Below are 24,185 nucleotides of genomic sequence, written 5' to 3' on the forward strand. Positions count from 1 at the left end.
TGTTATGATGTAGATTGCTCATATTTGGCAAAAGAAGTGATACACGGCATCACACCATGCTTAAACTGTGATTTTTGTTTATTCGATATATGGAATTTGTATAAGAATTCCTTGATTCTGGGGCTGAGGGAAAGTTAGAATGATTTTTCTAAACCGCTTGGGATAAAGTGTGTTCCTTTCATCATTTTGCTGTTCATTAGGACTTTTACGTTTCTCTGTATTGTTTAACTGAGTTTTTTTTGTAATAAAATCCTTTATTTCCCCCTGATTTAGAACGGTTATTGATTGGTTACAAGTTAATTATTACTCTGGTAAACAAATGTTGGGCTTAATGTTGAGGCGTATGTTTAAGATCAAGGTGGTTGTAGCAGTATTACTAAAGGTAAAAGTTTGAGGTAATCTAATATTTTTGGTGGTCTGAATTGTGGTTTTCAGGGTTCTGCCCCCACAAATGTGGTAGCAGAGGATGGTTGTGAGTAATTTATTTTTGTGTAGGAGTTCTGCAAAAGATCTTTGTGAGGTTTACCAGTCCTTAATCCCTTTGGAGTCGTGGATGAGCTGGTCTTGTCCTCTGCGCTCGTATGCTGAGGATGACATCCGCTCGACCTGCAACTGGCCCACAGGGGGAGTGCCAGCTTGCCCACCCCTATGCAAGAATGAAAGGGGAATCACACCCCCACCAGTGACGGACGTCAGCGTGTGACCACTTGCTGACCTCATCCAAGGTTTCCCCCCCCCTCGCACTGGAAGCAAAGATTCCAGCGCGATTGGAAGAGAAAAGCATTTGCTTGGTTGGGGGAGATGGGAGAGGCATCAAAGGAAAGGCTTTTCCTTTCATTTGTCTTTCTGAGAATTTCTTCAACACAATCGCTTAGTGATTGTGCTGCAAAAAGGCCCACTAGACACAAGGGAGTTTTAATTAAAAAAAAGAAAAAAAACAATGAAGAGGAGCGACCCCTTGAGTAAGGGTCACTCTCCTAGCGGGTAACTTTTTATAAGGCCATTTCTGACCCCCCCCTTAGGGGCAGATCAGCCTATTTTTATTAGGCCAATGTGCCCCAAGGGGGGCAGAAACCACTAGACACAAGTGATTTGTTTTTTTTCTTCATGTATAATTTCATCAGGGGAGTGACGCCTGTTTCCTGCCCCCACCCCCCTTAGGTAAGGGTCGTTCTGTGGGGGGGAGGGGAAGGGCATATTCTATTAGGCCATTTCTGTCCCCCTTGGGGTCAGATCAGCCTACTTTTATTAAGCCGATCGGGCCCCAAGGGAGGCAGAAACCCACCTAGGTTAGGGACCAGGGATTGTGGTGTGTGTTTGGAGGGGGCAGCCCCTTGGGCAAGGGTTGCTCCCCACGGGGGCAAATTACTGTTGGCCATTTCTGCCCCCCTTGGGGTCAGCTAGGCCTATTTTTATTAGGTCCTTCCCCCCACCCCAACCCCAAGGGGGCCAGAAAGCCCACTAGACACCAGGGAATATTTTTACCCCCTAAAAAGAGGGTGGGGTTATGGCCATATTCCCACTAAGTATATGGGGACATAGTTGTTCTGCCAACTGGTGGGCATATGGAGCAATTAACCCCAATCCACTCCCCTGGGGGGCAGAAAGCCTACTCCATGCCAGGGAATTGAAGAAAAATTAATTGTGGAGTGGGAGCTGCCAACCCGTATGGGTATGATTCTGTCCCCCACCCCAACTGAAGGGGGTAGCCGTCTTTCAGCCCCCCTGCAAACTAAAGGATCTTATCCCAATGGCAAGTAAGAAGACATTTGAATATTTTGGGTTTTGATGTTACATTTGGGCCAAGGGTGCAAAGCTAACTCTCAATATCGTCCCACTTGTAATTGTGAGCAGCTGCACTTTTTGGACTTTGGGACGCTGCCATCTAGAAAAATCTACAAGACCTAAACACATCTGAAAACTAAACATCTGGGTGAGTCCATGGTGGTGTGCTTCACATGCACCCCATACCATTTTCTTACCCACCATGCCCTGCAAACCTCCATCTTTGTTTGAAATAATGCATTTTCCCTACATTTTTGTGACGGAACCTTCTGAAATCTGCAGGAATCCACAAAATTCCTACCCCACAGCATGGTCGCATCTATACCGATAAAAATTCTGCCCCACTTGTCATCCTAAAAATATATATATATATATTTTTTTTTTTAAACTGTCCTTTTGGACCTGCTTTGTCACCCTCTCAATTTTGACATGTTTTTGGCCCTTTCCTGTCACGGGCACTTGCCCCACCTAAACAAGCGAGGTATCATTTTTATAGGGAGACTGAGTGGAATGTTGGGTGGTAGGAAAGTTGTGCCGGTGTGGTGATCCTACACAGAAATGTGAGGAATAAAAAAAAAAAAAAAATATATATTTTTTTTGTTGCCCAATTTGAGGTTTGCTGAGGATTCTGGGTAAGAAAACACAGGGATACACGCAAGTCACACCTCCTTGGACTCCTTCAGGTGTCTAGCTTTCAGAAATGTCTGGGTTTAGTAGCTTTCCCTAGATGGCTGCTGAGCCCAGGACCAAAAACGCAGGTGCCCCCTTCCAAAAAACAGATCGTTTTGTAATAGATAATTTTGACATGTCCATGTTGTGTTTTGGGGCATTTTCTGTTGCGGGCACTAGGCCTACCCACACAAGTGAGGGACCATTTTGATCGGGAGACTTTAGGGAATGCTAGGTTGAAGAAAGTTTTTTGGCACCTCTCAGAACTCCCAGAACTATGCAGCACCGCAATGTGAGGGGAAAAGTGTTGTTTTTTTGCCAAAGTTTGAGGTTTGCAAAGGATTCTGGGTAACAGAACCTGGTGAGAGCCCCACAAGTCACCCCATCCTGGATTCCCCTAGGTGTCCAGCTTTAAAAAATGCACAGGTTTGGTAGATTTTCTTAGGTGCCAGCTGAGCTAGAGGCCAAAATCCACAGCTAGGCACTTTCCAAAAATCCAGTCAGATTTCAATGTAAAAACGTGATGTGTCCATGTTGCAGGCACAAGGCCTACAAGTGAGGTACCATTTTTATCTGGAGACTTGGGGGAACACAGAATAGACATGGCCTTTCTGTAGGGTCATTCCCAAACTTGTTCTTCCTCCTCTTTTTCTGACCTCATTTTTTCTGGCTTTAGGACTCTGCACACTTTACTACTGCTAATCGGTGCTAAAAGTGCATATGCTCTCTCTAAAACATGGTGAGATTGGCTCATACCCAATTGGCTTATTTAATTAACTTGTAAGTCCCTAGTCAAGTGCACTACATGTGCCCAGGGCCTGTAAATTAAACGCTACTAGTGGGCTGCAGCACTGGTTGTACCCCCCACATAAGTAGCCCCCTAATCATGTCTCAGGCCTGCCATGGCAGGGCCTGTGTGTGCAGTTTCACTGCCACTTCGACTTGGCATTTAAAAATAATTGCCAAGCCTTAAACTCCCCTTTTTCCTGCATATGTCACCCCTAAGGTAGGTCCTAGGTCGCCCATAGGGCAGGGTGCTATGTAGGTAAAAGGCAGGACGTGTACATGTGTGTTCTATATGTCCTGGTAGTGTAAACTCCTAAATTTGTTTTACACTGCAGTGAGGCCTGCTCCTTTCATAGGATAGCATTAGGGCTACCCTCATACACAGTTTGAGTGGTAGATTCTGATCTGAAAGGAGTAGGCAGGTCATATTTAGTATGGCCAGAATGGTAATAGAAAATCCTGCTTATTGGTGAAGTTGGATTTAATATTGCTATTCTAGAAATGCCACTTTTAGAAAGTGAGCATTTCTCTACCCTTAAATCCTTCTGTGCCTTCCAATCCACGTCTGGCTAGGTTAGTTGACAGCTCCCTTGTGCATTTCACTAAGACAACCTCGAACACCGGATACTCAGTCACACCTGCATACTAAATGTGTCTTCCTGGGCTGGGAGGGTGGAGGGCCTGACACTTACGTGTCAAAGGACAGTAGCCTGCCCTCTCACAATGGTCTGCCATACCCCTTACTGGGACCCTGGCAGACAGGATGGAACTGAAAGGGGAGCTTGTACACCTCTAAGCCACTCTTCGAAGTCTCCACCACTTCAAAGGCACATTTGGGTGTTTAAGCAGCGTCTCTGACCCTACCAACTCAGACACTTCTGGAAAAGATACCCCTGGGGAAGAAACCCTGAATCAGAACCTACAACCTGCCAAGAGGAACTGCCTGACTGCCCAAAGGACTCACCTGACTTCTTTTCTGCAAAGGACTGCTGCACTGCTGTCCTCTGGCTCTGCAGAGCAGTGCTCTCCCAGGGCTTGGATAGAGTTTGCCTCCTGTTCCTTGAAGTCTCAGGACCAAAAAGACTTCATCCTGCAAAGAACTCCATGTATGGTGAAAATTCGATGCACAGCCTGCCAGAAAAAACACACAGCCTGCATTGCGGTGAGAAAATTACTGCACACCGGAACGATGAAAGCTGAGGCGGAATGACGCAGCCCAACTTCCTGTGAAAAGAATCGACGCAGTGCCTGCCGTGTGACAGAAATTTCCACCCATCGCCCACTGGATTGGCGCAGCCCTTGTGATTTCATCCTGTGGGCCCAGGGTTTCCGAAAACTCTGCAACCCGAAGAGGATCCCAGTATTTGAGCCAAAAATCAACACAAAGCCTGCCCTGCGTAAAACCTTATCGACGCATCATCTGTGTGTGCTGGAAAAATCGACACACACCTCCCAATTTTCCACACATCTCCTCCTCTGCGGGCCCTTGGAGAGAATTTAAACACAAACCAGGTACTTTGTGCTTGAAAGAGACACTTGTTGCTTCTTAAGAACTAAAAACTAATTTTAATATTTTCTACAGAGATAATTCAAAGTGTACTTATGAAATCTTGATCGTTTTGACCTGCATTTAATCAGATAAGTATTATGTATTTTTCTAAATACTGTGTGGTGTATTTTTGTGGTGCTCTACTGTGTTATTACATGATTTATTGCAAAAAATACTTTACATTTTGCCTTCTAAGTTAAGCCTGACTGCTCAGGGCCAAGCTACCAGAGGGTGGGCACAGGATAATTTGGACTGAGAGAGACTTACCCTGAGTAGAGTGAGGGTCCTTGCTTGGACACGGGGGTAACCTGACTGCCAACCAAAGACCCCATTTCTAACATTGGTGATCCGTGGTGTAGATAGGACTTGTATTTGTGCCTGTGACATACAATAGCTAAGTGTACACTACCTATCCACAGTTGAAGATCAACTTGATTTTTTTTTTTTTATATAATCTTTTTCTGCAATTTTATTCTCTGCCTGATTTTTAACTAAGTCCTCATTCAACATGTCTCTGGCTGGGTCTCAAGCAGGAGATGAAGATTTTGACCTACCTAAGCTGGAGACATACACTGTTACACAGCTGAAGGGGTTCTGGAGGGGAATGGGAGTACCTAGCCAGGGTGCCTCCAGGAAGGAGGAATACCAAAAGGTGCTGAGGGCCTGGGCAGAAGCCCATTCAGATGAGAATTTTGAGGAGGAGGGTCCAGAGGATGGCCCCTCAAAAGATTTCTTGCCAGTAGTGGGAGATGTTACCCCTGAAATTGTGTCCCCTGCTAAATCAGGGAGCACTGACTAGCCATGGCCTGACCGCAGAGGAAAGGAGGGGAGAGAGCGAATTTCAACTACAAATGCAAGGTTAAAAATTGAAGCTCAGTGGGAGGAGAGGAGAGCAGAGCTGAGAGAGAAGCCAAACAGTCTGAAGCTGAGAAAGCAGCCAAGCAAATTGAGGCTGAGAGAGCCTTGGCTGAAAAGAAACTTTTGTTGGCTCATGAACTGCGTCTCAATGAGCTGGATATTAAGGCAATAAAGTTTGAGTCTAGAAGTGATGGTGGCAGCATACATGCAGGACCTGCTGGGGAAAGAAAGGTTTGTATATCCAAAAATGTAGTGCCAAATTATGTGGTGGGAGATGACATTGACAAGTAGTTGGCTGCTTAAGAAGTTGCACTAAGGGCTTATGGGGGTCTCTGAGGAGCAATGGGGTGTGGCCTTGTGGTGATATGTACCAGTACTTTGGAGGGACACACTCCTTGCATTGGATCCTGAGGATAAAAACAGATACACACCCATGAAAACTGCTTTGCTTGCCAAGTTTAGGCTGACACCTGAGTAGTACCGTCAGAGGTTCTGGGACAGCACCAAACTCTCCACACAGAACTGGGTAGACTTTTTTTTTTTAATTCCTCTGGCAAGGCACTGAATGGATGGGTGCGGGGGTAGTAAAGTAAACGATTACACAGGAATATTTAATTTAATTCTGAGAGAGCATATGCTCAGTATTTGTTCTACAGAGTTGTGCCAGCACCTGGTTGACAGTAAGCTGTCTGATCCTAGAAAGCTTGCTGAGGAGGCAGACCTCTGGGTTGGCACCAGAGTGCCCAAAAGGGTCCCTGGGAGTGACCCCAAGAAGCGTGGTTCCGTTACTCCCAACAGAGGGAAGGGGAGGTTAAAGACGACCCAGAGTAAGGGGGGGAGGAAAAGGTTCCCATGCCTCATCTGAGAAACAGGGTGGTGGTTCTGGTGGGCGGTGGCTCAAAGCATCCCATTCCCAACCCCAAGAAGGGTGGTTCCTGTTTCGCCCCAACAGAGTGAGAAGGAAGTTAAAGATATCCCAGAATAAAGGCGGGGGAGGAAAAGGTTTCCATGCCCCATCTGAGAAACAGGATGGTGGTTCTCGTGAACGGTGGTCCGAAGCATCCCATTCCCAACCCCGCTGCTTTGAGTGCTCCTAGATAGGGCACAGGAAGGCAGACTCTGTCTGTCCAAAGAACTCACCCACTGGTGGGACGTCTAAAGTGGTGGCCAAGGTGGCCTTAGGGGAAAGTAGTCCCCAGGGGCAGATCATGGACCAAGCCTTCATCTCCTTCAGTTGGGAGACACACTCAGAGGGTAAGCTGGTGATCCCTTAGGGTGGGAGTTGTCACTTCTACCAGGTGGGAGTGAATTGGGTCCCAGTCACCGTTCTGAGGGACACAGGGGCTAGTCTTCCCATGATGGTGGAAAGACTAGTTTCACCAGAGCAGTACACCGGCCAGGTGTGTGTGGTGATTCCAGCCCATGGGGAGGATTTCTTCTGCCCCATGGCCCTGGTATCCCTGGAGTGGGGTAGGGAGGTGACCCAGAGGTGGGTCAAAGTTAGTCCCTAGATGCCCACTGACTGCATTCTGAGAAATGAGTTACCCCTAGTTTCAGGAGAACTGAGAGGGGTGACTCCTAAGGGTTCCCTGACAGTTCATTTATCTGGCAGTATCACTCCCCAGAAGAGGGTACGTGAGCCCAGATGTAGGCGCAAGGTGAGGGAGGACTCACCCTTGTCCCCTGTTCAGCCTCAGGATACAGACCCTCGGCTGATTGACCAGTGTCAGGGTCCCAACCCTGAACTGGTGGGAGGTAGAATGGAGAAGGGGCACAAGACCCCTGGGGCTACCACCCCCCATTCTGAGAAGCCTCAGGAGCCCCTTGGTAGCTCCCTGCCAACCGCCCGGCTGGAGGAAAAGCTCATCCAAAAGACCCCACTCAGGGCCTCCACTTAGCAGTGGATAGTCTTGGGCCTGGCTCCTGACACTGACAGCTGTCAGTGGCCTCTTTTGGTTACTGTCCTTGTGGACAGAATTTTCCCTGGGTTGGGGACAGAAGTCAGACCCAAGGGATGGAATGGGCCACATCACTTTATTGGCCATGGTGGTACTGTCTGTATACTGGGATGCATCTGTGAGCAAATTAAAGTTAGGAGCTTCATAGATAGGGCCCTCGGGTGAGGAGAAGGGTTCCTCATGGGTCAGTTCGGTGGCCCCAGAGAGTGTAGAGACAGGTGCCTCACTGAGTTCAGAAAGGTGTAGAACTGGCAAGTGCCCCTGCAGTAGTGGGCCATTGTCCATGTTCTATCGTCTTAAGCAGGGAAGTCCATCAGAGTGTTGATTAGCCTACCCTGCCTTTAGGCTGGAAGGGGGATATGTTGCAAATGGCCTTTCTGTAGGGTCACCCCCAAACTTTTTGCCTTCCTCCTCCTCTTTTTCTGCACTCCTTTTTGCTTGCTTTAGGACTCTGCGCACGTTACCACTGCTAATCAGTGCTGAAGGTGCATATGTGCTCTCTCCCTAAAACATGGTGACATTGGCTCATACCCAATTGGCTTATTTAGTTTACTTGTAAGTCCCTAGTCAAGTGTACTACATGTGCCCAGGGCCTGTAAATTAAATGCTACTAGTGGGCTGTAGCACTTGTTGTGCCACCCACATAAGTATCCCCCTAACCATGTCTCAGGCCTGCCAAGGCAGGGCCTGTGTGTGGAGATTCACTGCCACTTCGACTTGGCATTTAAAGATAATTGCCAAGCATTAAATTCACCCTTTTCTACATATAAGTCACCCCTAAGGTAGGCCCTAGGTAGCCCAGAGGGCAGGGTGCTATGTAGGTAAAAGGCAGGACATGAACATGTGTGTTCTATATGTCCTGGTAGTGTATAACCCCTAAATGTGTTTTACACTGCTGTGAGGCCTGCTCCTTTCATAGGCTAGCATTAGAGCTATCCTCCTACATGGTTTGAGTGGTAGATTCTGATCTGAAAGGAGTAGCCAGGTCATATTTAGTATGGCAGGAGTGGTAATAGAAATTGCTGCTTATTGGTGAAGTTGGATTTAATATTGCTATTCTAGAAATGCCAATTTTAGAAAGTGAGCATTTCTCTACACTTAAATCCTTCTGTGCCTTCCAATCCACGTCTGGCTAGGTTAGTTGACAGCTCCCTTGTGCATCTCTCCGAGACAACCCCGAACACAGGATACTCAGTCACACCTTCACACATCTGCATACTGAATGGGTATTCCTGGGCTAGGAGGGTGGAGGGCCTGAAACTTACATGTCAAAGGACAGTAGCCTGCCCTCATACAATGGACTGCCACACCCCCTACTGGGACCCTGGCAGACAGGATGAAACTGAAAGGGGTTCTGGTGCACTTCTAAGCCACTCTTTAAAGTCTCCACCACTTTAAAGGCACATTTAGGTATTTAAGCAGTGTCCCTGACCCTGCCAACTCAGACACTTCTGGACAAGATACCACTGGAGAAGAAACCCTGAACCAGAGCCCATAACCTGCCAAGAGGAACTGCCCGGCTTCCCAAAGGACTCACCTGACTGCTTTTCTGCAAAGGACTGCTGCCCTGCTGCCCTCTGGTTCTGCAGAGAAGTGCTCTGCCAGGGCTTGGATAGAGCTTGCCTCCTGTTCCTTGAAGTCTCAGGACCAAAAAGACTTCATCGTGCAAAGACCGCCTTGTGCGGCGAAAATTAGATGCACAGCCTGTCAGAAAAAACGTACAGCCTGCATCGCAGTGAGAAAATCACTGCACACTGGAACAATGCAGCCTGGCTTACCGAGAGGAGATCGACGCAGCGCCAGCGTTGCTACCAGAACTTCCACGCACGGCCCACTGGATTGACGCAAAGCCGAGCCAGAAAGACGCAGCCCAACTTCCTGTGAGAAGAATCGACTCAGCACCTGCCGTGCAACAGAAATTTCCACGCATGCCCACCGGATCAACGCAGCCCCTGTGATTTCGTCCTGCACGCCCAGGATTTCTCTGCATCATCCCCGGGGCATCCAAAAACCCTGCAACCCGAAGAGGAGCCCAGTCTTCGTGCCGGAAATCGACGCAAAGCCGGCCATGCGTGAAAACGTATTGATGCATCATCTGTGTGTGCTGGAAAAATCAATGCATCTCCTACTCTGTGGTCTCTTATGGAGAATTTGAATGCAAACCAGGTGCTTCGTGCTTGCAAGAGACACTTGTTGCTTTTTAAGAACTAAAAACTCCTTTTATCATTTTCTACAATGATAATTCAAAGTGTACTTATCAAATCTTGGTTGTTTTAACCTGCATTTAATCAGATAAATATTATAAATGTTTCTAAACACTGTGTGGTGTATTTTGTGGTGCTCTACTGTGTTATTGCATGATTTACTGCACAAATAAGTTATGCCTGACTGCTCAGTGCCAAGCTACCAGAGGGTGGGCACAGGATTGTGTGTGACTTACCCTGGCTAGAGTGAGGGTCCTTGCTTGGACAGGGGGTAACCTGACTGCCAACCAACGGCCCCATTTCTAACAGTGTTATTGCCCCTTGTCTTTCTCCTCATTTTTTCCTTCCAAATGTAAGACAGTTTGTAAAAAAAAGTAGTCTATTTGAGAAGTGCCCTGTAATTCACATGCTAGTATGGGGACCACAGAATTCAGAGATGTTCAAATAATCACAGCTTCTCAACACCATATCTTGTGCCCATTTTGGAAATACAAAGGTTTCCTTGATACCTATTTTTTACTCTTTATATTTCACCAAATGAATTGCTCTATACCCGGTATACAATGAAAACCCATTGCAAGGTGCAGCTCATTTATTGGCTCTGGGTACCTAGGGTTCTTGATGAAATGACAAGCCTTATATATCCCCAAAACCAGAATAGTCCTGCAGATGTAACGGTATATTGCTTTTAAAAATCTGTCATAGCTGGGAAAGGTTATAGAAGACAACATTGACAGAAATTACCTTTTTTCCACCTCAATTTCAATATTTTTGTAGTTTAGCTGTTACTTTCTGTAGTAAAACCTTGAAGGATCTACGGAAATAACCCCTTGCTGAATTCAGAATTTTGTCTACTTTTCAGAAATGTTTAGCTGTCCAGGATCTACCATTGGTTTCACACCTATTTCTGTCACTAACTGGAAGGAGGCTGAAAGCACAAAAAATAGTAGAAATGGGGTACGTCCCAGTAAAATGCCAAAATTGTGTTGAAAAATGTGCTTTTCTGAATCAAGTCTGCCTGTTCCTGAAAGCTGGGTAGATGGTAATTTTTGCCACCACAAACCCTTTGTTGATGCTATTTTCAGGGGGAAAAAACACATGTTTTCTTCTGAAGCACTTTTTTCTGCATTTTCCTAAAAAAAAAAACATTTTAGCTGTATTTTGGCTAATTTCTCGGTCTCCTCCAGAGGAACCCACAAACTTTGGGTACCTTTAAAATCCCTAGGATGTTGGAATAAAGGATGTAAATTTGGTGTGGGTAGCTTATGTGGACAAAAAGTTATGAGTGCCTAAGCGCAAACAACCCCAAATAGCCAAAACCAAGGCTCAGTGCCTGAGTGGAACAGGCCTGGCAGCGAAGGGGTTAATGCCTTCAGTTTTTAAACTCTGCCCATGCAGGAGACTCCTGAGCAGTGCAGCGAGTGCATTTCTGAATCATCTGGAGTGTAACTATGAATGGGGTGAACTGATTTATGTATGGTGCATGTATTTGTGATGTATGTTGGAGAATGTGTTTCAGTAATGCATTTTTGTGTGCTTTTGGAGATTTGATGCTGAGTTCAGTTGCTGGACTGATCACTATTGTTTTGTATTATTCATGCTTGTGTACGCATTTGATGTTCTTTTATTGGTTGGCTTGGTTATCAAATTTGTTGAAATGTAAGATCTCAAGATATATTGTTTTTCTTGTCTGTATAAAATGTGTAAAGGGAGGTGCTGCTTACACACGGACAGGGATTCTGAACTAACATGTTTTTTCCCCTTTTTTAGGTTGTATGCTTATTTTGGGTTGGTGCAACTTGCGTTTTTTTTTTATTTAAAAAAAAGCTTCATGGGGGGGTCAGTCAGGAATCTCCACAGTTGATAGGCCACTGCCGGGAGCTTCATCACTCTGTTCTCTTCATGATGTCAGAGGTAACTTGATAAGGGGGCAAGAACAGATGGTCATCAGTTCATAGTAATAATCCAGCATGTCCTGGCGGACAGCTGCATTATGGAGCCACTTGCTCCTGCTGGGCACTTCTCACCTGCCCCAATGCATTACCACCCTTTGCTTTGCCAGTAACAGCAGAGCCATCAGTTGACGGACTTCTGGTAGAACTTCCTTAATGTAACCGAACAGCGTCACTATAGGGCTGCGTTCAGGAGAATGGCCCATAATGCTTGTCATGTCCCTAAAGACCACCTACCAGAAGCCCAGTATCTCAGGACACTCCCACACCAGGTGGAAAAAATCAGCCTCATATCCTTCCACAAACCCCATTCTCAGCAGATACGTAGGTGTGTGGTAGATTCAGTGTAAGAATTTAGAGACTCAAACGCGGCCTATAGTTTGGGGAGAAGCCCATGAACTGGGAGTAGCAATAAGTCTATTGTTCCTCACTAATTGCCACATCAAGGTCATCTGAACAAGTCTGTCGAGCAGAGGTCACTTTCATTGGTGTGGCCTTCAGCATGCCAGCATAATTGGCTTACGGGGTGAAGGGTTGGTAAGCATTTCCTCTAGCACTGTGAATGTAGGGTGCTCAGCTGACAACATGTCATGATTTCCTCACAGTGGCACACGGAGCTGATAAGTCAATACATTCAGGAAGGAAGTCATGGAGTCCCAAATCACCTGATGGTGGGCAAAAAAGCTACCCCCAGGATATGCTGTCCCAAAGGACTGCTTCCCAGTTGTAGCTGACGGAGGTGCGCTTGCGTTCCCACACCAGCAGCTGTTGGGAGTAGTGGGTGCCCTGAAATAGGAAAAGGTGAGCCAAATATAGCAAGATGCACCTTTTCTACAGATTATGCCACATGCATGCCACGGTATCCACCCAGTGACTCACGCGTTGGGCAGGTCAATATAGGAAAATCTGGAGTAGACAAGGGCTGCATGATCAGCCTCAATGAAGTGTGCCCCTGGAACTGTATCGGGTGTCATCAGAAATGCGCAAAGTGCACCTAGGTATACAGGTCCATGTCAGACACCCCCAGTCTACCCAGCTCAAAGGAGAGCGTGGGGCTCGCTCACACCATGTATGGATGTTTGCAGGCCTGTGCTAGCAACTCTAGGTGTGAACAGAGTTTACTTCGAAAGCAGACCAGATGAGGGGGAGGCAGATTGATAAACAAGTATAAGAATTTGGGGAGCATTACTGTTGTCGCAATGGTCAGTCTCCCAGTGAGGAACAGTGGTAATTTCGACCAAACTGCCACCTGGTCTTCAAGACATGTCTTCAGTCTACCATAGTTTTCCAACCACAGTCCTCTGTGTACTGGCTCAGCCAAATGCCCATATATCATTCAGGGTACTGGGCCCATGTCAGTGGAAAATCCGGGGTGAAGGTCTGTGTGGCTGCGGTAAGCAGAAATAAGATGGAATTTGAGCAGTTGATCGTGATGCTCTCCATGCCGCCTAAGTGGATGAATTCCCGGAGAAGAGGGTCAAGATTTTCCCATCAAGTTTTTAACATATAGGGTGACATCACCAACATACATAGAAACAAGTCTCTGCCTGGGTCAGAATGCAAGATTGTTGCAATCTGACCACGAGAGGATCCATTTCGATGGCAAATAAAAAGGGTGACAACAGGCACGCTTGATGCGTGCCACAAACTATTGCAAAAGGAGCCTAAACTTATTGATTAATCTGCAGTCCGGCTGGATGTAAAGCAGGTAGACCAGATGTATGAATTTACAGCTTACACAAGGCATTCGAGAAGGCGGACAAGATAGGGCCATTCGAACGAGTCAAAGGCATCCAGAAACACTGCAGCAGCCTGTAAGTTTGGATCTAACATGTGAATGAGTGAAAAACATGTGCAGGTTAGGCGCCATCAACCTGCCTGGCATAAAACCAAACTGGTCTGGTCAGACTACAAGGGGTAAGAGGAGGTGGAGCAGCAAAGCTATCGGTTTCACCAGAATTTTCTTATCAGTGTTAATCATGGAGAGGGGCCTATAGGAATCACATTGCCTAGAGTCCTTGTTAGGATGAGGGCCTCTTGCAGGGAAGAAGGCAGCGCACTGCTCTGACTTTCATACATATCAATACGGTGCAGGGACCGCAGAGGTGCAAATTCCTTGTAGAAGGAAGCAGTGAGCCATCCAAGCTCAGATTTCCACCTCCAGCCTGCCCAAATTGTTTTAAATACCCCGGCTGGTTTGGCAATGCATACTCCACAGATAACCACTTTGTAGGCTTCCCACAGGGTGAACAGAGAGTCCACTGATTGCGAATGATGTTCAAAATGTTCTACAATGGCTTTCCGGACCTCATTCCAGAACACCTGGTCACACAGCACCCCAGGGAGGATTCCTAAATGAACACACGTGAGGCATTGTCAGACGAGTGCAGCTTCAAGAGGTCAGACAATGGACGTGGGAGATGTTGAACATCAGTGGTCCAGGAGACAACATCTCTGGTGGCCAGCCAGAATGCAGTTCTGGACCAAGTATTGAGTGAATGTTATGGATGTTATGCAAGTACCCTCAAAACTGTATGGGTGGTGGGTGTGCCAGATGTCTGTGGGGCTGTTGGCATCAATAATAGTTTGTAGTTGCACAGTGGCATGTGGGTTCTACGGTGAATTTCGCTAGATCTATCTGCACTGTTGTCCATCACCACATCCCGTCTCCAAAGTACTGCTACCAAGCCCATCATCCCCACCAAGAGTCAGACCTTCACAAAAAAGAGGGACCATCCATACTGGGCCCATACACGGATACCAACATCAATGGGCACCCTTGCAGAATCCCCACCAGTGCAACCCCCTGCGGAGCACCACAGCCACCCCATGCTTTATTTCAGTAACAGGTGACAAATGCAAAAAGAAAAGATGATGGGCGGAATGCTGAACAATGTCAAACATTCACCTTTAGTTCTGTGCCTAAATCCGCCATTTATTTTGCTCGCTATGCCATTCCAGTTTGACTTGACCCATAGGCAAATCAGTCTTGACCCTGCTCCCCATGGGAACAGTCCAGCCCAAACTGCCAGGCCAGGTCATCCCTGGATCGGAAACAAGCAACCTGGGACCAGTTTCAGGTTATCACCCCTCATCAGCCAAACTAGCTTGAATCCAGAGGCATAGCCAGCAGGGGACCCACATCTGGGCATAACCTTCCTTCTTAGGGCGACAAATGCAAATAGAACAGATGATGGACAGAGTTCTGACCAATGTCAAACATTTAACCCCCAGTCACTGATCTGGTCCTAAATCAGTCAACAACATGCCTCTCGCCTATCCAGTTCGTCCCCAGGAGCATCAGTATGGCACGCGTTAATTGTAATTCTTGTAATAGGTAGGTGTCAATTTTGTCTCACCTTCTATCTGTTGTTCGTGCCCCTAATATTCCAAGTTAAGCATTTAACTGTCAGCTTTGGAGGACTTGCATGACACAAGGGGCGTCCTTAGTTGGTTGAGTGTATGCAGTGCAGAGAGGCGGAACAGCTGGAATGAGTGGCAGAACAAGATAAAAAGTAAGCAACGGCACTCAACAAAACATTGCAAAGACCCATACCCCACCACCCACTTGGACCACTTCCAAATGCACCAAATAAGACTACCCCCCACCAACTCCCACAAGAAAATCCAGAGACACAAATTGGGGAGGACTCATCCCAAGGGGGTGAGGTGGCTGCTCAGTACTCTCTTAGCCCGGTATTCACAGGGTGGCTGGAAAGGGGGGGGGGGGGCAGTACAAACAAAACTCTGCTGCTACTTCTGGTTGTAAACGCCATGCCAATGTGCCTGGGGCCAGAGTCCCACAGTAGAGTCCCACAGTTCAGACACTGAGCATGGCGGCTGTGACTAAGGCCCAGGTCTAGAGTCCAGGCTTCTCCACCTCAACAACATGCAGGCCCAGGGCCTTCAATCATTTTCACTGAGATGACCTCGGTCTGAACCCACAGGCGACGGCAGTGGAGCAGGCTCTGCAACAGGTAGTCCTCTAGAAAATTTGACAGCTGTCATCTGGTCCGTGAAAAGTGGGTTTCCCCTAATGATGTGCATGGAATTTGACCAGATAGATTAGGGAGTATTTGGCTGCTGTCTTCTGGCATGTGCACTTTACAGGGATAAAATCTCGCCCAACGGCTAGGAGTGCTACTGTGAAATCCAGGAAAAATGAGACCTGACTGCCCTGAAATTGCAGGTGCAGTGCTACCTAGCCAGACAAAAACTTGGTGTACCTTGTTAAGAGCTATTGTTATTTGAGCAGGTGCCCCCAGTTGGCGGATGCTGACTCAGCCATCTGTGCCTGCTCCGCGATCAGCATTAGGGGAGAGGGTATCTCCGAATAGAGTAGCATGTATTCTATAAAGTCCTCCATACAATCCATAGCCGTCGACTCCAGGACACATAGGATTCTCAAATTGTTTCATCTCGACCGCGCTACCAAATCTTTGTTCTTATTGAGATTGACTTCAAGAACGGTTGTAGTGTTGTGTAGCTATTTTAGTTATGGCTCCATGCACGTTATTTTAACACACTAGGCCTCTGTGCACTTTAACCTAGATATATTTTATCCAGCTTTGTCTTATTATTGTTACAATAACCATTTTTACGGTCTTGTTTTATTTTCAGTTTATCTAACTGTTTTTGCCTAGGCCAGTACTCAATTCTCAAACAAGATATTCTTGATCACTCTGTGCTTCTTCCAAGGCTACAGCAGGGTACATTGCGGGTGAACGTGGTAGAAGTTTAGTCTCCAACATTCGTAGAAAACACACATCCTTTTGTAGGGACATTTTCTCAGATCATCAGCTGTGTTATTATAAAAACACTTCCTTGTCCCTTACATGTTAAAGGGAGATTCCAGCCAGGGACCCAGGACTGTATGCTGATTGCTGAATGCTTCGCTACAGATGCTAACGCAGACCACAGGTCTTTGCTCAGGTATGGGGGTTGATGTCTTCCCAGGGGAACCTGAAGGGCAGATTTAGAGCTTAACATGCTGTGCTCTATCATAGCCTAGGTCGGAACTAGTCCATTGATTATAGTGACAATATGATTGCAATGTTTTAATGCTTCACTCTTCTCGTAACAATTTTAATATTGTCATGTTGTGTCGTCCTGGTTAATGCAGCTCATGCTTTGGTAACTAAGATGCAGTCATTTTATTAAACTCATTATTGAAACATATACTGCCTCTGTTTGTCATTTATATATGAGACTGAATTGTGAATGAGAGAAACGGATGAGACATGAGTTACCACGACTTCCCTGAGAAGCCAATTATGTCATGCGCTCGGCTGCCCAGTCATCCCTATCATTGGGTGAAGATGAGGCACTGCTAATTAGCCGGAGCAAAACCCGGATTGGAGCGACAGGTGTCACCCGCAGTGGGTTAGACTTAGTCTTCCACACCGCGCGCGATTCTGCCGCTCAAAATCCAGTAGTCTCATTAGAATAATGAGAGCCTACGCAACATGGCGCCGCCAATGTTTGGTCAGGCTCTAATTTTTGGGTCCTCCGGAGTATCTCTGTCTCATTAGATACAATGACGCCTCAATACCGTATACGGAGACGTCCGTGGTACTGAGGATTTCCACCCTAGCTACATAGGCTATGCTATTTGGGGCTGGAGGTTGTTCAAGCTTGAACTTTCAAAGGAAGAACCCCATTTGGTGCCTGCTCTGAACATATAGTCTGTCTATGACGGCGAATCCACAGCAGATACAAATAGCAGTTAATATGAGACAACCTCTGACTGCACATTTATTAGCAAATGGCCTAATGCCCCAGGAGGGTCCAGTCACATTCATGATGGATGCCCTATGCACCTTATAGAACAGAACTCTTCTATTCTTGGGTCACATTTCCAGCAGTTGATGGGAACACAAATACATTTCATCATTATACACTTGCAAATGCACCTTGCTAATACAGAGCATACGCATATTTAGAAATACCATTATCTTATCAAGAACATAATAATTGGCTTGATGGAGCCCTAACCCACACAATTTCCAATGATACCTCTCCCATCTGCCTTGGTGCTTGGGGGGGGACTGTGATAGCCCCGCGAGCACCAAGGCAGTGAATGTGAAATGAGCCAATTGGCTCATTTCACTTGCATTTTCAGTGAAATTACATCAGCACGCCATGAGAACTGATCGTCCTTTCACTAAAAACCAAAAACATCCTCAGGAGCTGGGCATGCTCTTCCCCAGTTCCTGAGGTTGTTTTTAGCAAAAGGAAATCCCTCTGATGTTAATAGCAGATGGGCTCCTTTGGAATGTGCAGAGGATGGAACGGTTCGGTCCTCAGCACACTCCCCACCGTGGCTGAGCACAGAACCGTTCCTTCCTTCCCATGAAATGGGTTAATAAGGGGGTGGCGTTTTCACCTACCACACTTGCATTTCAAAGGCACTGGTCCATCACATTCACAAAGGAGTTCTTACTAGCCTATTGTGCCCACAGGCAGACAAGGACCATGGCAGGGAAACAGGAAATTCCAGACGCCTCTCTAAGGGGGAACTGCAGAAGTATACTTCCAAGTGGGCACCATATATAAATATTGGTCCCTCAGACCCAGTTCTTAAGATCATTTCCGAACCTGTGGAAAAATCAGAAGAAGACTGCCCTGCTGCCCTTGTGCTCTGCTGCAAGAAGGACTGCACAGCTGCCCTGCTGCCCTTGTGCTCTGCTGCAAGAAGGACTGCACAGCTGCCCTGCTGCCCTTGTGCTCTGCTGCAAGAAGGACTGCCCAGCTGCTCCGCTGCTTTGCTGCCCTGCTGCCTTGCTGCTCTGCCTGCAGGAAGGACTGCTTTGCTGCCCTCTGTCTGAGAAAGGACTGGACCTGCAGCTTGATCCCAGGAGCACCAGAGTGACTCCAAGGGCTCCAACACCCTTGAACCATGCACCTGGAGTATGCCTACTGCGAGTCCTAACACCCCAAGTTGCCCCTCCCCAGTCCTGGACCCTTTGTAGTGGGGTTAAAGGGGCTCTGCCAGTTCAGCTGTGGTTCCCATCAGAACAGACACAGTGCAACGCAACCTAACAAGTCCTTGCAGATCCTTGTTGCAACAAATGCAGCGCAATGCAACTTGTCACAGAGTCTTGCATCACAGCCCTGGCAGCTCCCCATTGAAACTTATGCAGCGTGATGCAACTCAATGTGGACCTTGCATCACTCCTTGGAATCGACGCTGTATGGCTCAACACGCCACATCCAGGACATAATGTACAATTCTCAGTGACCCTAACATGCTCCCTCGATTTCAGTCAGCTTTAAATCCGTGATTTTTGCCCTGGTCCGGCATGACCATATACCCACAGTTGGCACTTTGTGCCTCTAGGCGCTCCTTTTTACCTAGCTCCTCAAAACTGCAGCACTCCAGTTTTACTGTCTGGATTTTTGTTGTTTTGGAGTCAAATACTTTATTAAATATTACTCTATTTTTTTTCAATCGTTGTGAGATCTTATGTGTTGTGTTCTCACTTTATTACTGTTCAGCTACTGCATACATAATTTACACATTGCCTCTAAATTAAGCCTGACTGCTTTGTGCCAAGCAATCAGACGGTCGCAGGTTAATTTAGTGACTTTTTATTTTACATTGAACGAGATTGTCACTGTTGCTTGAGAAGATCTCATACCCCCTCAACCAATAACCACATTTTTCACACCTCTAATAAGGTAATTTCAAACATGTGTCACCCTGGGTGTTGGTGGCACGTTAACAGACGCATACTGGGTCGTATAGTGCGAGCTTCTCCTTCAACGAGAGTATTAAAATGAGGACTGTAAGTCCCAGAATGCATAGTGTTGTAAAGTGGAACATAAGGAAACAGAAATACTTTTCAGTGACTTGGTGTTTCACCAAATTCCATTAAGCCATATTTACTAATATTTTGAGTGATATGCATGCTGAGATTTTAAATACAAATTTCAAATAGGAAATGAACTCTGTAACTCTCGCGAAAAGGAAAAGGCGCGAGGGAGCGCGATGAAAACACAGGTGATAACATTTAGTATTAATTAAGGAGTCCCTGAGCTGGTGGAAGCCGGTCCTGGTGGGGTTTAAAAGGAGCGTCGTTGGTGTAAGCAGTTAGTAGGCTTTTGAAGTTACGATTTGGTGGTGCAATTGCAAGTAACAGGTATGGTTTCTTTTCCGCGTCATGCATTTATGATTTTGGTCTCTTTTCTTATCTTGGGCTACTTGAGTGTTTTTTAATTATTAACTAATAATGTAGTTTAAGATGGGATTGTGAGTTAAACTGCGTCAATCACTTTATTAGTAGTTTATGTGAGTGAAGAGTGTACCTATAAGGTGTTGGGGGGGGGGGGGTTGCTTCTACCCACTTATCGACTCATCTTTTAACAGCGTGTCGAGATGTATGCTCTGTGTTTTCTATAAAATGAATCTAAAACTAAATCTGCAATACCTTGCTTGTTGACGTGACTCTACAGCGCATTTTGGGGATTAATTAGGGAATGTCCAGTTAGTGAATTGTTTTGCTATAAAACAATTTTAAGCTGTTGCTTATCTGCATTTGAATTCTGTTAAACGCTAAACTTTCTCTGCATTTTGGTGATTGTAGTTCTTAATTCTAAGAAGAAAATATTGAGTCTTCTAATTTATAAACCAAATTAGAGTGCTTTTCGTACTTGCCTGATAGTAGAAAGATCTGCGAAGAGCTTTCCTTAATTCCTCAAAGGGTAAGGTGCATGATGCAGCGTCAAGTCAAATGGATCACCTTGCTTTGATACTGATGATATATACTTCTTAATGTTGATGCCGTTTCTTTATTACCTTCTAACTTTTGGGTATTTAGAAAAGTTAATTATGGTCTTCTGAATATTTTAACTTAAACATTTACTGTGTGTGGGGGGTGGTTTCTTTCTTTCTTCTTCTTTTTTTTCTTTCTTTTCCTCCTTCCCGGTTTTCTTTCTTCTTTCAATGAGCTATTGAATGTATAATTGGTATAGGCCTGTCTGTTATTTAGCAAAGTGGAGGTTAACTGAAGACTTCCTGGGAAAGTTTTATCAAAGTTGGTCTCGATTGACCCCCCTGAAGTGCTTGTGTTTTCTTTGGTTCAGCACGGGAGTTAACTAGACAAAGCTTTTGCAATGTTAAATGAGGATTTTTAGTCAATGGGTGGTAATGATTGGTGCTGCCGCATCTCCTGAATGGATGTGGTAATTTTGTCACACTCTTTACCAGGTAGAAATGACAGAAGGCTAAACTGTGTTCTGCTCAGCAGTGTAAATGTCTAGGTCCTGCTCTTTGTTGGGTAAATGTTGCTCTTATACCCCTTCCCACATACATTCTCCTTAGTTATTCATCTACCCTACAGTAATTACTTTCTTGCTTTTTCTCCTTTCAGTTCGGTTTCCTGTTTATCATTGACTCCCTACCCCCATTCCTCCAATCCCCCACTAAAAAAGGTCTCTAGAACAGTACTTTGCATGTTTTCACTACCCCCCACCCCCCCAACACGTTACCAGCTTGTTACTCGTAACTGGTGGCACTCGAATTCAAGTGTCTCAGATGCTTGCTACAGGCCTCTCTGAAATGCTGGTTTACACACTGTCAAATGTTGACAGAAGCTCGGGCTTCTTTCTATCTTTCTCTCGCCCCTTGGTCCCTTCTACTTCCCAGGAGATGGATAAATATATATAATTATTTTTTTTGCAGTATTTGAAAATTGTATTACCTTTTGCTTCCAATTAGGTGCTTGGATAAAGGACCAAAGCAGTTTACTTTGGTTTCTCACTTTAGTCTAAGTGCATTATTGCACATCCACTTAACCTATCATGTTGTGGATGGTCCCAGCCAACTGTATTACCTCAGCCCACTTACGACGATCTGGATGTCGTTGTCAAGACATTTCTGCGAGCCTAAAAGCTTAATACTGGAAAGACTCATTGGGGGAGGTAATCATTAAAAATGGGCAGGTTACCAGAGCCCTGGGGAACCTCAGAACTCAAAACCTTCAGAGTCGATGAGTGGTCAGATAAAACTGATCGAGTAACAATGTGTAGGAAGAGGTACCCATTTCAATGCACTATCCAGGTTTCCAAACCATGAATTCGTCCGATGGGAAACCATGTCAAATGTGCCATGGCGATCTAATCAGTGCTGCTCTTTGACTCTCATCTAGAAGAATTACATCATTTAGTGCAGTTGTCTGTATACAATGCAGGATTCTAAAACCAATCTCCGTTTGACAAAACTAGCTGTTGTCATCACAGCTGTACCAGGAAAAGCTGAGATGGTCGCATACTCGGAGCCGTTCAGGGTCTGCATTTGTCTTTTTTGATTTAAGCCTCCTTCCATAGTTCAGGACGTATGGAAGAGGCAACCGATTTGTTGTATAAATCGGTTATAGTTGCAATCGTTCCGTTCCTGAACGGAGGAAGGTGGCTGGACATGGATCCAAGGATAGCATGATTTTAATTCTCAGCATTGAGTGACTGATACAGGACAATGTGAATGAGTCAAAGTCCATTATTACGGTGATTAAAGTCATAGATTTCAGAACGATCCTCTGCTTCAATTTCTTCAAAATAACATTATTTTGAGAAGTGATGCAAAATATTGAGTCTGGTACAGACTGTCCTTCTTATTAATGAGGAAAACCGCTCTTGCATTTTAATATGCACAGTCTGTCTTGTTAGTTTGAATAGTTACTCGTATGAGCTAGCCTGCCCACTTCTCTACCTGATGCTATACAAGCCTTTTCAAATCTTACTCTTTCTTTGTTCTGGCCAAGTCTTTCAAGTACCAATGTGCTGAGGGAGTTTATCCTGATTTTCTGTGCTAGTGCACGGCTCTAGCATACAATGCTTTGACCCAGAGATTGAATTCAGTAGCTTGCTGAAAAATGTCCCTATCGGGATGTTTTGTGTAGTTGAGGGGTACTCCTGAGGGCTTGACTTTGACACCTATCTAGTAATTTTGGACCATGAGATTTCCTGACTGAGATGGTAAGTGGATGCCATGTGATCAGACATTATTTTGATTTGTGTCCTTGCTATCAAAGCCTTATCTTATCCTAAAAATGAGATCAATAATATGCCCTTCATTATGTTGGAGATGTTGCCAGCTGTTCCAAGTTCCGGCTAATTGAAGAATCACAGCGGTTCTCTTTATCCCATTTTAGATTACTACCACCTAGTAGGCTTTAGTTATCAAATTTCAAAGGATTAAATTGATGGTCAGGTTTGTTGCTCATTGGTTGTGGCTTGTACTATTCCTCTAGTAAGCTTTGACTAGCAGAATGTGTGCACCTTTATGTAGTCTTCTCCTTATTGCATTTAAGCTTCTTATTGTGTTGCATCAAGTCTTTAACTTTAGTTTTATTGCTTCTGCTGCAATTGAGGCTTTGTTAAGCAAGCTTCTAGTTTTTGCAATGTTTATTAACTTGATCTCTAATTGCAATTAATCTGATATCTTTAAAGGTCAGGAATATGTCTGGACGTGGCAAGAAAGTTGTGAAGCAGAAGGCTGGCCACAAGACTAGATCCTCCAGGGCTGGTCTGCAGTTTCCAGTTGGCCGCATCCACAGGTTTCTGAAGAAAGGTAACTACGCAGAGCGGGTTGGCTCTGGTGCTCCTGTTTACCTGGCTGCTGTTCTGGAGTACCTCACAGCAGAAGTGCTGGAGCTGGCAGGAAATGCTGCCCGAGACAACAAGAAGTCCCGAATTGTGCCACGACATCTGCAGCTGGCAGTCAGGAATGACGAGGAATTGAACAAACTGTTTTCTGGTGTGACCATTGCTGAAGGCGGTGTGCTGCCGAACATTCAGGCCCAGCTTCTACCTAAGAAAACTGTCAAGGGATCTTCAGCAGAACCAAAAGATGTCCAGTCTCAGGAGTTTTAGTGCCTTTTTTTGTTGACCACTTGCATAATGCACTTTTTAGTACAGTATTAATTTTTTTTTTTAAACGTTTTCAATTAAAATATTAACTTTCTGGTGTTGTCCTAAGAGTAGTCCTTAATGTCTGTCTTAATTGACCTCTACATATTGGATTAGCAGTTCAATTTGCAGTTTCAGTGTTGGTTGCTAGTTCACCCGTGCCAACACACACACACACACACACAAACATGCATGAAGCTTCCCTAATGCCTTTACGTTCAACAAAGAACACATGCCTGCTGTTTGGTCAGCTTCATAGCTGGTGTCGAACCGTGCACCCCAAACAGTCATTGTATCGAATGCCCTGGCACAAGTATGTCTTTGGTGTGGTGTGTTTTTTTTTTTGTTTTTTTTTTTTCTCTCTAAGACCATCACAATCTCGTTTCTATCTTAATCACCTAACTTAATCTCTCTTCAATACTTGGTTCTTTCGGAGGTAAAGAGCAAAAGCATCCCTGGCCACCCAGGTGTTGGACTGGCCCAACGGCTGAGCAGAGCATGGACAAAAGGATTGGGC

General features: G+C 45.6%; 1 protein-coding gene across 1 annotated transcript; it reads left to right on the forward strand.

Moving 5' to 3' along the window:
* The first annotated feature begins 19,817 nt into the window (after positions 1-19,817).
* LOC138249159 (late histone H2A.L3-like) lies at positions 19,818-23,723 on the forward strand. The gene is made up of 2 exons (XM_069203166.1): positions 19,818-19,902; positions 23,210-23,723. Exon 2 carries the CDS (start codon positions 23,219-23,221, stop codon positions 23,630-23,632), a length of 414 nt encoding a protein of 137 aa, XP_069059267.1. The 5' UTR covers positions 19,818-19,902; positions 23,210-23,218; the 3' UTR covers positions 23,633-23,723.
* The last annotated feature ends 462 nt before the right edge of the window (positions 23,724-24,185 follow it).

This window comes from Pleurodeles waltl, chromosome 8, assembly GCF_031143425.1.
Source record: "Pleurodeles waltl isolate 20211129_DDA chromosome 8, aPleWal1.hap1.20221129, whole genome shotgun sequence".
NCBI lineage: Eukaryota > Metazoa > Chordata > Amphibia > Caudata > Salamandridae > Pleurodeles > Pleurodeles waltl.

Coding starts and splice junctions, on each gene's coding strand:
- LOC138249159 (XM_069203166.1), top strand. CDS start 23,219: ATGTCTGGACGTGGCAAGAAAGTTGTGAAGCAGAAGGCTGGCCACAAG.